The 12,341-nt window shown below is 37.9% G+C and overlaps 1 protein-coding gene across 2 annotated transcripts in view; it reads left to right on the plus strand.

Moving 5' to 3' along the window:
- Window positions 1–12,341, plus strand: part of PMS1 (PMS1 postmeiotic segregation increased 1 (S. cerevisiae)) — a 45,035-nt gene that overhangs the window by 14,342 nt on the left and 18,352 nt on the right. The window contains exons 5-7 of one of the 2 annotated variants that reach the window (XM_010563812.1): window positions 4,814–4,930; window positions 8,699–8,821; window positions 10,873–11,016. In XM_010563812.1, the coding sequence (XP_010562114.1) occupies window positions 4,814–4,930; window positions 8,699–8,821; window positions 10,873–11,016 (384 nt within the window). The remainder of the gene's footprint in view (window positions 1–4,813; window positions 4,931–8,698; window positions 8,822–10,872; window positions 11,017–12,341) is intronic. The other variant, XM_010563820.1, reaches the window with a different exon arrangement.

Below are 12,341 nucleotides of genomic sequence, written 5' to 3' on the forward strand. Positions count from 1 at the left end.
AAGTTTAACAGGAAAATGATGTTTCCAAAGCTGCCTGGGAGTTCTCCATCTTCCGTATCAATGTACGTTGTCACAGTTAGGTATGCTATTTTTTACAAAAGGCTTTTAAACCTCCCTGTATTTAAATGAAATTCACTGTGATGATGTACATCTTCTGAATGATTAGGAGCTGTGTTTTTTGACAGTAGTTTAATTGTTTGGAAGGTTTGGGTTTGGTTTTGGGTTTGGTTTTTTTTTTTGCTTCTGCTATGGAGGTGGAATTTCTCTAAACACCTATAGCTGAATGTGTGTGATTAAAGCAGCCAAAAAACTTACAAGTCTCTATAGTCTTCGTAATTCTTGAAAGGCTTTGAAGACATGTGTTACCAGATGAAGGTTCTTGACTCCTTGTAGTATCTGTTAGCTCCTCTCCTAACTTACCTCCGAGCTCCCAGATCCAAGCGTTTCTCCACTGCATGATGCTCAAAAAAGCCTTTTCATTGAGAGGATGCTTTCATATCACAGAAGGGAAATCTGAGCAGGAAATATGTTGGAATTTGTAGGATGAACAGTGCTGTAGAACATTACTGTCTTTCAACAGATCCCCTTGATAGCTGTAATGTGTGATGCCCATGGGATAGACAGGTATGTCAACTGCAGCTGATGAAGGGAAAAATGGTGCCTTGATATTCTCTATTGCATACCTCCACTGGTAGTTGTCCCACCATCACTTATGAAAAGGATGGGACAACTGTTTCCTCAGGGGCAAGTATGAAATATATGGGAAAAATAATTATGATTATTTAGATAGTTGTGTTCTTTCTCTTCAGGCTATATTGAAAAACTGCTGTGATTTCTGTTGTCAAGGAAAGATTATTCAAGAGCTCTTTTTTAGTAAGATAACTTACCATTGGTTTTAAAACAAGACACCAGTTATGGCATGGAGCTGATAAACAACGTCAACACTTTTCAAGGCTGGGATTTTAAAGAATGTGGTTAAGACTTTGTCTTGATCTCTTCTTGATCTTAGCTGATAGGCTTTCTTCCACTGCAGAGAGTGTGCCAGCGCTTGCAGCTAGGTGTCTGTGCATCACAAGCAAAAGAGGTTATACTTGTTGTATAGGGTAATGTCTTTTTGTTTCCCTTGGGCTCAATTCAAACTTTGGATATTGCTGCCTGGCTTTGTTCCTGGCTTTATACTCTCTTAACAGGTAGGCAGTGATGTTTTCCATTATGTTGGAGCCTAATAAACGATTAGGTTTTAAGTCAGGAAAGCTAAGGAACATGCTGGCCCGGAGAGTTAACTATCTGCAGTGAGATCTCTGGTGGCAGGGTGACAGGATTTTTGAAGCATCTAAAACAAAATTAGAGAGACTATGAAATACAGCTCTCTCTTATAGAGCTAACTCATGTTACATTACCAACCTACAGTTGATGTACAGTGCTTGCTGTATGAGACTTTTACACCCTCAACCTTTATTACAAGATAAATAACACAACAATTATCACCAAAAAAAAAAAGAAAATAGGTGGTTTCTGGGTAGTAAAAGTCCACTTTGTAAGGTAATACCATTAGGCAATAAGGTGAACAGGATGAATCTGTTTAACTTGTGGCATCATAGTTGCACTGAAGTAGCCACAGTCAGCAACAGCATCCAGTCCCCAGCTCTAATTAAAATTTTTGTTTTGTCTGTGATTGCAAATCATTGTGGCTGCTGGTAGAAGGTCTAAAATATGAAGGATAGTTATGAAGGAGGAGTGGCTGCATTTTTTTCTCTGTCCTTCATTGGTGTCTTTGAGGAGACAAATAATGAGCAGCTCTTATTCTCCTTAGTGCCATGTACTAGGGACCCCAGTGGGAAGAGTTTGCATGCTCTTTCTCCACTCTTCACACATTTTTCAATCCTTCTGGGCTACGTGTATGCATCATGAAATAACAGAGATGCCTGCTCCATGTGTGCATGTATGTTGTCATCTTCCACAAGAGTATGCATACATCCTAGGGCTGGATAAGGGTGGAAAAATACATACACACAGAGACACACATACTTATCTTCTGTATATGTGCAATAGATTTTATATATGTTAAGACATTTTGTAAGGTCTAGATCATGTAATCCCCTTCAATGAAACAAGGAGGGAGGTGGGATATATTTGGCCAGCTCTAGCAAAACCTAAGATGGGCCATATGTAATAATATATCTTTGAGTAGGCTGTTTCTGCAGTGTCATCATACTGACTAGAGTCAGATTCTTCCTTGGCTCATCCTGGACACCCGCTTTATATGACCTAGAAAAAAAATATGGGGGGGGTGTGTGTGTATTTTTAGCTAAACTAAAGGGTATAAGGAAGGTTAAAAAAATAGGATATTGCAGGAACCTCATGGAAACAGGCACTTTCTAAAATAAATGAAATGGAACAGGCATTGTTTCTTTGTGGATTTTTTTTAATGCCTGTTGATACATCTGGAGAGTCTAGAAAAATAATTTTCTTTAAATTACCAGCTATTCCTATGTTGTTGCTTCATACTGTGCAGTCAGGGCTAAAAATGAACGCACAATCTATTCTGTGTTTATACAGTACAGAAATTTAGGAGTTGCCTGGCCTCTTTAGTATGTAGGCTTGAATTTAACCTCCCGTGATAAGTAGTTCCTAAAATTTTGTCTGTAGTTCTCAGTATTAATAGCTGATAAATACATGACTAGTTAAAAAATACCCTCTGAACTTATTAACAGTATCTACTTTTAGCAAGTTTGCATTTAATAAGTTCTCATTTTCCACAGCTTTCTTAAAACCACCTTACTGAACTGATCTTTTCACAGGCCTGAGTATCAGCCATTCAGCAGGTCAAGCAGTGTAATAACCTTGCATTAATCAGCAGCTAAGATTTATATCTGTACCTGTGGCATCACACTAGTATAACCTAAAATAAACAGTATGATGTTTATGTTAGTCATGTAACAAGTGTCTTTCTCAGTTTGGTCACATGCATTTAATTTAAAATACATCCAGTAAAGAAAAAATTGTTTGGCACTTTGTGTTTCCATTTTAAGTAATCAATTTTAAAATAGAAGCAGTACAGGATATGTTTTATAAGAGGAGCTGTAAAGAAGAGGACAAATTCTTTCATCACTCCAAAATGTCTTTGAGGAGGTTTACAGCAGGTGTAGAGGAGAGAGGCTGAGAGGCAGCATGCTTCGGGCAGCCCCGGGCTGTCCTTTGCTGCTGCCTGCTGCCAAAGCACAGTGGGGACTCTCCCTGCCAGAGCTGTGGACACCCAGCCTGTGGCTCTGCTTGCTCGTTTCTCCTTCTCCCCTTTTTGTATTTGCTGCCCTCCCTGATGTAAATTGTCCGTTATGTTGAGGGGTTCACGCTCGCTGTAGGATGACTGAGCTGTGAGCCAGCATGTACAAAGGGCTGTCAGGCTGATCTCTAGGAGGTGAGTTAGATTCAGGCAGGACTGAAAGGCCCCACTTCACAAATGCTGCAGAGTGTACGTGGAAATGGAAAATTAAAGATTTGGGGAATACTTTTAGGCTCAACAGTCTCAAAGTTTTACAATTCCACCTGTCCTGTAGGAAGGGAATATCATTTTACAGGAGCACCGTGTTCTTCCCTGGAATTCACCCCTCAAGGCCAGCAAATATTCCACTGGACAGGTGGAATTTTAAGGCTATGTATTGCATTTCTTGAGATGGGTGCTTGTGTATTCTTTGCTTGCTCACCATGCTTTCTCATGACATCCTGTACCAGAATACTGTGAACTCATTTTGAATTTATTGGACACCTAGCACCTATTTAAAACATCAATTTTATTCAGCACTGTAACATCAAATTTAAAGTGCAACTTGCTGCATTTTTTTTCCTTTTGTGTTTGAATGTTGCACACTTAAATACACTCTCAGCTAACAGTGACAGAAATAGATACGAAGTGGATTTGAATCTAGCTGTCTCAGTTGCCTAGAAGCAGAAAGCCAACTAAGCCAATTTTGTTGACACACAGCAATAAAAGTCAGCAGATTCAGAGTTAAATTTGTCACAGTTTAGCATAGGACTTCTCATTAGTGAGAGACAAAATTTCACTTCCCAAAGTAGCTAATACTTTCTGTATATGTAAGTGGACTTGACAGGTAACGTCTGATGCAAGTTGCAGTTCATACCGCCTTACTGTATTTATTAAATCTTTGCAATAGTATCGCAAGATATGTAGCTAATAGAAGGATAAAAGGGTATCTGCTCTAACTTTTACAAAGTTTTCATTAGACAAACAACTGCTTTCCTTATAAATACTTCCTTAGAAATTGCTCTTCTTTCTAATCAGCAGGCTTGCCATAGACCTAGAGTATCCAGATGAGAGCTATGAATGGACATCTAATAGCTTGATTTTACCAAAATGGCCTGTCTCTTAAATACCATGAGTATTGCAGTGCCTACCTTCAAATGTTGACCACTATGCCAGGGACATGTCATAAACCCTCAATTTATATGCTTGGTGAAAACACAAAGCCTACTGCTATATGGCTAAGAGAAGAAGTACTATTTTTATTGATTTGTTTCAGGTGCAGAAGTCCAGACTAGCCATGTAACATCCATAAATACAAGCTTTGCTTAATTTTCCAATCACTGCGAGTCTAAATAAGTAATATAATATGAGAAGTCATGCCAAAAAGTACCATATAGTGTGTGTTAACACCGAAAGTTGTGAATCTAAGAGCTTCAAAGTACAGAATGTTACATATACAGTATGTGTGCAGTTGCATATGCATGTTCGTAGACATGACTTGAGTTCAACAAATATAATGTCAAAAATTTGACTCTGTGCCATTTGTTTCAGGCAGTTATTTGGCAGAAGACCAGGGTGTCAGATCACAAAATGGCCTGTATGTCAGTTCTGGGAACAGCCGTTATGGGCAGTATGGTACCTTTTCAACACTGCTGTGAAGATCCTGAGGTGAGTTTAAACTTCCTTCTCCCAAATCCACTTAAAGCCTGTCAATGAAGAGAGCTAAATCAATATTCAAAAAGGAGACTTTGCAACAGAGGGTATTATCTCCAGATTGATATCCAATTAATGCACTTGATTCTATTACTGTCCTCTCTGTAAAATTAATTGGTTTGGTGATTGAAAATCCGCTCCAAGAATCATCTAGTCAGGACTCATGTGGCACTGATCAAATGGCAGTAAAAACAGTTGTGATGACAAATGCAGAATTGCTGATTGCTCAGAGCTGTCTAAGTTGGGATTCCTGGCCCACAGGCAGGTTGTACTGTGATTAATATCTAAGCATTTGTATAGTTCTCATCCTCATGGCCTCTTAGCCTTATACTCTAAAGAATATCCCCTCAATTTCAGTGAGGGGGCACCTGAGCGGCAAAAGAAACACATACTTAGAAGTCAAGTTATGCAAAATTTCCACTAAAGATATATTTCAAGGAAATTCTAGTTAGTTTTCAAAAAAATTCAGTGCACTTGGCTTCCTTTGCCATTGTTGAAATTGAGGGAGTTCCCTGTTATATTCTCCTTTGTCTAATATTTTCAAAAAATTTTTTAATCTGCTTCCATTTTTGTTGGAAACGTTCTTATAAAGGGGAGTCTTGCTACTGCTGATCCTTCAAAGTTGCATTTTCCTGTATCTTGTAGTAATAAATCTCGACCAGTCACATAGATGAGACGAATCACCGTCTGTAGAGTCACAGTGGCTATTAAACACAACTTACCATGCTACATTCAGCATGGCAAGTTATGTTTAATAGCATTATTCAGACTTTAATGAAGTCTGAATATATATATGTATTAAAGTTTAATAGCATTATTCAGACTTAAATCTTGAGTTTGACAGAATGCTTGTAGTATACATATGCAGGGACATGAGGGGAAAAAAGCGAAGTTGCTTCTTGTAGTTTACAAAGTTTTAGTTGCTTATGTCTGAACAGAACATCCATTCTTACCTGAATGCAGGTTGGATATGCCCCAAAGGGCAAGTGCAGGGGACTCCGAAGGGAAGACATGGGGGTATTTAGAACGGACTAGCTTGAAGGAGGCACTCAGGTTCTCACATTACCTCTCTGCTATATCATGAGGTATCCATATTCCTTGAATAGAAGTTGGGGAACATTCTATCTCTCTCTCTGTCTCTAAATAGTGTGTAAAATACCACGTGCATCTTTTCTAGGTGTATAAGTGATCTATGCATATTGCTTATGCACAAATCTACGTTCAGAAACCATGGACATTTCTAAATTAAGCAGCCAAACACTATGAAATGACAGAATTAAGGTTGCCTGTGCAATCTTTTATTTCTCCCTTGTGTGCAGGTATTGGGATAGGTATTTAATGACAAGGCATATGCTGCTTTTTCCCTTCCCATTAGGTCCATGCCTCATTCAGTACTCAGACCAGAGGGTGGCTCTTTAATTCTTTTCCTTTCCTGCTTGTTCATTGTGTAGCTTCATACTCCTTTGCTGCAAAGCCTACTCTGAAGACAAAACTAACCTGGCTATAAACAACTTTCTGTAACCTGTACCTTACTAACTGCAGAGTTAAAACTTCTGTAACAAGTGATCCAGGGCCTTCTTCAAAACATCTCCACTGTGAGCACCTGAATGAAACAAGAACACATTTCAAGCTGACTTCAAAGCATGCAAACTCGAGCTATTTGTGAAATAAAAAGAAAACTAAGAAAATAAAGAATTGACACAATTTTTACTTGTACAAAACAGCATCTATGCTTTTCACATCCCATCTTGTAAATGAATGGATCTATTTTGACTGAAAACTTTCACACAGGAAATTCTCCTAGTCTCTTCTTTTTCTGTGGAGGTTAAGTTTAGCAGATACATATGCCACTGGGAAAAAGGTAAGTCCTTAAGAAAGACATTCTACTGTCCACTTAACACAGATATATTTTAATACGTATATAACTTGGGTTTTATTAAAATATTAATTTTGAAAACAGCTGATCTAATTTAAAAGCAAAAATTCTGTAATATTTTCCAGTCTGTAATTTTGTCTTTATATTTCATACACTTTCATATATGAAAAGTCTAATAATTAAGACTAGTTTAGAAATTGCTGCTAACTTTTAATGAGCATACTGATATTCTATGTGGCTTTAAATAGTAACAGCAGTCAGCCATTTCTAAATCTGGCAGCTGCTTAAATGAGTTATTTAGAGACTTTCAGTTTTGCTTTAATGTTGTCTGTATATAAAAATATTGTTTGAAGTGAAAGACACAAATATTTGGGAATTAGAAAAGGAGCTTGCAGCATAGAGGAGGAACATTCAGGGAGGATGTGCTAAGGTTGCAGAATAAAATCTAGGAGTGCTGCTTGTTGTTTTCTGATAATCATCCAACAGATATTTGACACCTCTTTAACTTGACCAGTGGTGTTTGGTTATGTGCGATGCTGCTGACCAGAACGCTCCAGCTTTAGCACAGAATGCTTATTACAAGGTCAAGAGGGAATAAGGGAGCACATGAGCAAATAGCTGGCGTGACGTAGATGAATGGGAAGGATAGGCCAAATCCCAGGGATTTTAAATTCCATTTCAAATGCATGATAATTTGGATTTTAGTAAATACAAGTGGTTCTGCCAAGAGCAAAGCTAACAAGGTCTGATTTCTATGTTCAGTGATCCACCCTGCTACCAGAACATTCTCAAAACTTTCCCGTATCTCCAAAATCTCGATCCTCACGATGCACCAGTGTTCCTTCACCTACTAGTTGGGGCAAGTGGCAGTGGGGCGATGTGTGGGGCAGTATGTGGGCTGGTCAGCACGTCAGTTCTTACATGCTGATGGATCCTGGCTTTTGAAAAATTGCCTTTTCCTCAGTAAGGTCATTATCATGAGGCTCTCCTCTCCAAACAGCTGTCAGTTATCACAGAAATTGTGGAAATTATAATATCTTTTGGACTTCTGCTTCTTCATCAGATTGAATTCAAATCTGTCCAACAGTTTCCAAGTTGCTTGGTGTGGGAGAAGGGGAGGTGATGGGACAGGCAGCACAAGTCATCAGCCTCATTAAGACCTAAAAAACACTAAGCTAAAGAATCTCAGCAGAAGAATCTTAAAACTTGGAGTTAATGTTAGGTACTCGAATCATGTGGTTTTCTGAGGCTCCTTGGCAGTGTTGTGTGCTCACAGGTTCTGCTGCGGTCTGTGAATCATGGGTGCTCAGCACTCTTGAGAGTCAGATGATTTGGATACAGGTGGCGTAGGTAAATTTAGGTGCCCTGAATAAATGCCCTGTGACAGGCTATTTAAGGTGCCCTGAGTGTAGAACGGGAGGGATTGTGTGTTTTGGGCTTTCCCCATAGGGGTAATTCACTGCTGCCTTCACCAGGTTGGGCAGCAGTGCATGCCTTTAGCTTTTACAGGGGTTAAGTTGGCAACCCTACAGTCAGCAAGCCTAAAACTGGCTGGTGGTGTTCTCTGCAGCCTTCAGCTGCAGACAGCAACCTGGTGCAACTGGCAGTTCAAATGGGAAATTTCTCAATAAATTGATCAAGAAAAATAGATGGGGATAGACCCATGCTTTTCAAACTTTTTATTTTAAAGTGCCTTTTTTTTTTTGTATCATAACTTTCAAGAAGCAACGCATGCATTTGAATGACTTGGACTCCTGTACAATCCCATGTTAATCTCTCACCTCGTAAAAACCTTTTTGGGGTTCTTTTTTAAAGACTTTTGCACTCTATTTGTTCTATCATTGCAGATAAATCTTTCTGGATTTCTCCCAAAAGCTGAGTCAGACAGTTCTTTGACAAGCCTTTCAAGTTCAGAAAGGAGTTTCATTTTTATAAATAATCGTCCAGTTCATCAGAAAGAAATACTGAAGGTAACATGCTCTAGCTTTTTATTCAAGGAATAGAAATGTGACTTCTTTGAGGACAGAGACACCTATGCAACCTACAACCTTTTTCCCATATAGAATAACTGGAGTATTACAGGTGAGGATACTAGTATTTACAACAGAAACCTCTTCCACAAGTCTGATGCTCCTGGTGCCTCAATTCTGTTCCTTTTGCTGCAGTCACGACTACAGAGCCAGAGGTTATGTTTATGGCTGTTTAAAAAAAAAAAAAAAGTAATTTCAGATACTCTATGTGAAAGATCAAAATAGTTGATTCTTTCTTCATATTAGCCTGCAGAAACACACCTGTGCATTTTTCCATGAGGGAACTTTATGTGGTTTCTTGTAAGAGAATTCTTCTGAAAATAAAGTTTTGATTTTTTCGATTTCTTGCTGTGGGCTTATCAAGCAAATACGCATACTTTCCCTTTAAATTTGTGCATGCATTGGATAAAAATGAAAGTGATAGTGCAGCAGCATTGGCTACAGCTAGGCATTGTGTAGGCAGAATTTGATACTCTTGGGTTTCTCACACTACTGAACCTTGCAGCACCTCACTTGGAGCAGCCTTGCTGTTCTAATCTATGCCCTCCCCAGAAAAGACAATCATGTTCATGCCAAAGTGTACATGAATGTTTTAAAGTGGAGATAATGAAGTAGTTTGCAGCTGGCAAGCAAAGCTTTGTAGATGTAAACTCTGGACTTGTGTTAGTACATTAAGTGCCAAATAAAGGTAATCCATATCCATGCAGTATTTGATGTGCCTCGTTCTTCTGGGAGTTCAAAGCTCAGCTTGAATCCCATGACAGAGACAGCTTTTTAACCAGAGTGCAGAGGCCTAGATTCAAGGTGGGATTCAGAGTCCTTTCATACAAAGTAAAAATATGTTGCCCTTCATTTAGGCCTGTTCTTGTAGTAGTGCAGGTGATAGTCTGCCACTGCCTTTTTTTTTTTCTTTTTCTTTTTTTTTTGGTCCAGTGTTTTAATTGTTGGGGTTTTTTGGCCAGGTAAGGATAACAATACATCTGTAAGAATACATTTTGATGGGTTTGGAAAACAAGCCATAGATCCCTTACTTTTATCTCCATGCTATGTATGGGGAAGAAGTGCTGGTGGACCTCTTATTACTACAGTTCAGTGCTAGCTAAGGACAGGCTGTGGAAATATTAAGGTTAAAATAACTTGAAAAATATTTCATTAAGTTTAATGTTATTTAAACAATATATAAGAATTAAAAAATAATTTAAAAATTGAAATTTAATCTGCAGCAGCTCTTCATTTTTTATGCTTTAAAATTTTTTTGTCTCATTAATGTATTCTTTTCTCCAGTATGGATGTCTGTTGAAGGATCCCTGATACTAGAGGGAAATGCAAGGATCTTTATTTGAGCCTTCTAATTAATGAGACCAAAATTCTGAAACTACTAAATTATTTTGTAGTCTTTTGGAGGAGGTTTTGGAAGGATTATAGAGAAAATAGTAAGAACAAGCAGAGTTTGAGAAAAGCTGTAGATTTGTAATTGGGTTAATAAAAGGAACAAATTGATCTTGTTCTGGGAAAAGGGCAGGTCTGTGGTGCAAGTGCTACTTTCTCAAACAGACTTCAGTTTGGCTGAAACACAGAGCAGCATAGTTGCATGCTATATAAGTAGATTTTCTTTAAAAAGCAAACAAATAACAGTATTTGTGTTGACTGAGGAAGTAAGTATTGGAGTTGCAGTCCTATTTGGGCATATATCTTTTCTTCCCAAGTGTGATCAATACATTCATTCAGAGGGTCAAATTAGCTACTATTAGTGTCTTGGAATTGGTTCCCCTTTTTTGTTATTTAGCTATGGAGACGTGGAAACCACCAATAACTGCCCTTTTGGTGATTATTCTGGCATACATGTATACCCACAAGGACCTTTTTAGCATTCCTTTCAGAAAAAAACCCCAACAAACCAGTTATGCTCATATAATATCAAACTTTGTTTCTGTGCCTTTGTGTCTATTTTATTGCCTTTACTAACATCTCTTTATTAAATCATTCTGTAGTTAATTCGACAGTACTACAGTCTGGTGATGCACAAGGACTGTACTCGTTTATATCCTGTTTTCTTTTTGAATATTACTGTACCTGCCTCTGCTGTGGATGTGAATTTAACACCTGATAAAACTCAAGTTTTACTGCATTATAAGGTAACTAAGGTTTTAATCTGTTTTTGAGTTGACAACCTTTTACTTATGTAAGCATATAAAGGGCTTCTGGGGCTACTGAAATGTTTGAAGGTAAACAGTGCCACTGATTTACTGATTTTTTTTGTTTGTTTGTTTGTTTTGTTACATGATAGCTTGCCTTTATCACAGGACTGTTTTGTTTGAAAAGTATTGAACAGGCTAAGTGGAGGATTATTCAAAATTAATTTCCCAGTTGATTTCGAAGATCATTTTTACGCTGTCAGATATATGTGTATCGCTTTGTTTTCAGATGGCTTGATAGTGGGAGAAGCTAAATGGAATTATGATGTGTGTCCCTACATAAATCTCATGCTTAACTTCATAATTACAATAAGAATCACTTTTTAAACACCACATATATTAAGGTGGGGGCTGGGGTGGGGGAGTTGATTTCTGAACAAAGCAATATTTTGCCATTATGTGTATAGATTATTGTTGACATCACTTAAGTTTCAGGATATCCTGTTTGTACTATCAGGACCTGAAATTTAGACCATATACGCCCATGTTTTAGAGGCTGTGTAGTGATAAATTTCCATAAAGTCACTCTCACTTATTAGTACTTCATACGAAAAACAGTGTCACAGAAATTAAGAAGGCAACATAGGTAAGGTGGTTAGTCAAAGTGAATGTAGGTAGTCACACCAGTATGTTAATCCTCTTCTTCACTGAAAGTTTTTGTTTTGTATTTCTCTATGTTAATCTTGTAAATGTACTGCCTGTGAAGTGCCACTTCTATGAAAATTAACACAGCATTCTCACATTTGATCTAGTTTAAAATTTTCCTTTGGCATTAGAAAAAGGGTTGTTTTTTTCTTTTTTCTTCTATTTTGTGGGGTTTTTTTCTTTTTTGCTTCCATCATTTGGTGCAAAGCTGTCTTGGAAGCATGCACCATAAAAGCACCTACACAAACATGCTTACATGAAATCGGACGTTGTTAGTGCATCTGTCTTGAGTATAAGCTTCTAATGCCATTTTAGGTGGGAGTAGCTTTACCTGATACTGGTTTAAGCACTCAGTACCCTGTTATAAAGAAAGCAATTAATCAGTTTTGTGATAACCAGTGAAACAGAATAACTATCACAAAATATTTGAGGCTAAGGGTGTGCAGTTCAGTGTCTTTTTGAGTATGTGTGAACAACAGAAATGCAATAATCTGTCCAGATTTGTCTGAAAAATATTCTGAATAAGATCACTTTGCTTATTGTTCTATATTCTCAATATCTATCAGTTACATTTTCAGGTGTGCTTGCGTGTGTGGCTTTTCTGTTGGTTTTTGTTGGGT

The sequence above is a fragment of the Haliaeetus leucocephalus genome, unplaced genomic scaffold, assembly GCF_000737465.1.
Source record: "Haliaeetus leucocephalus isolate CR32 unplaced genomic scaffold, Haliaeetus_leucocephalus-4.0 Scaffold1, whole genome shotgun sequence".
Classification (NCBI taxonomy): domain Eukaryota; kingdom Metazoa; phylum Chordata; class Aves; order Accipitriformes; family Accipitridae; genus Haliaeetus; species Haliaeetus leucocephalus.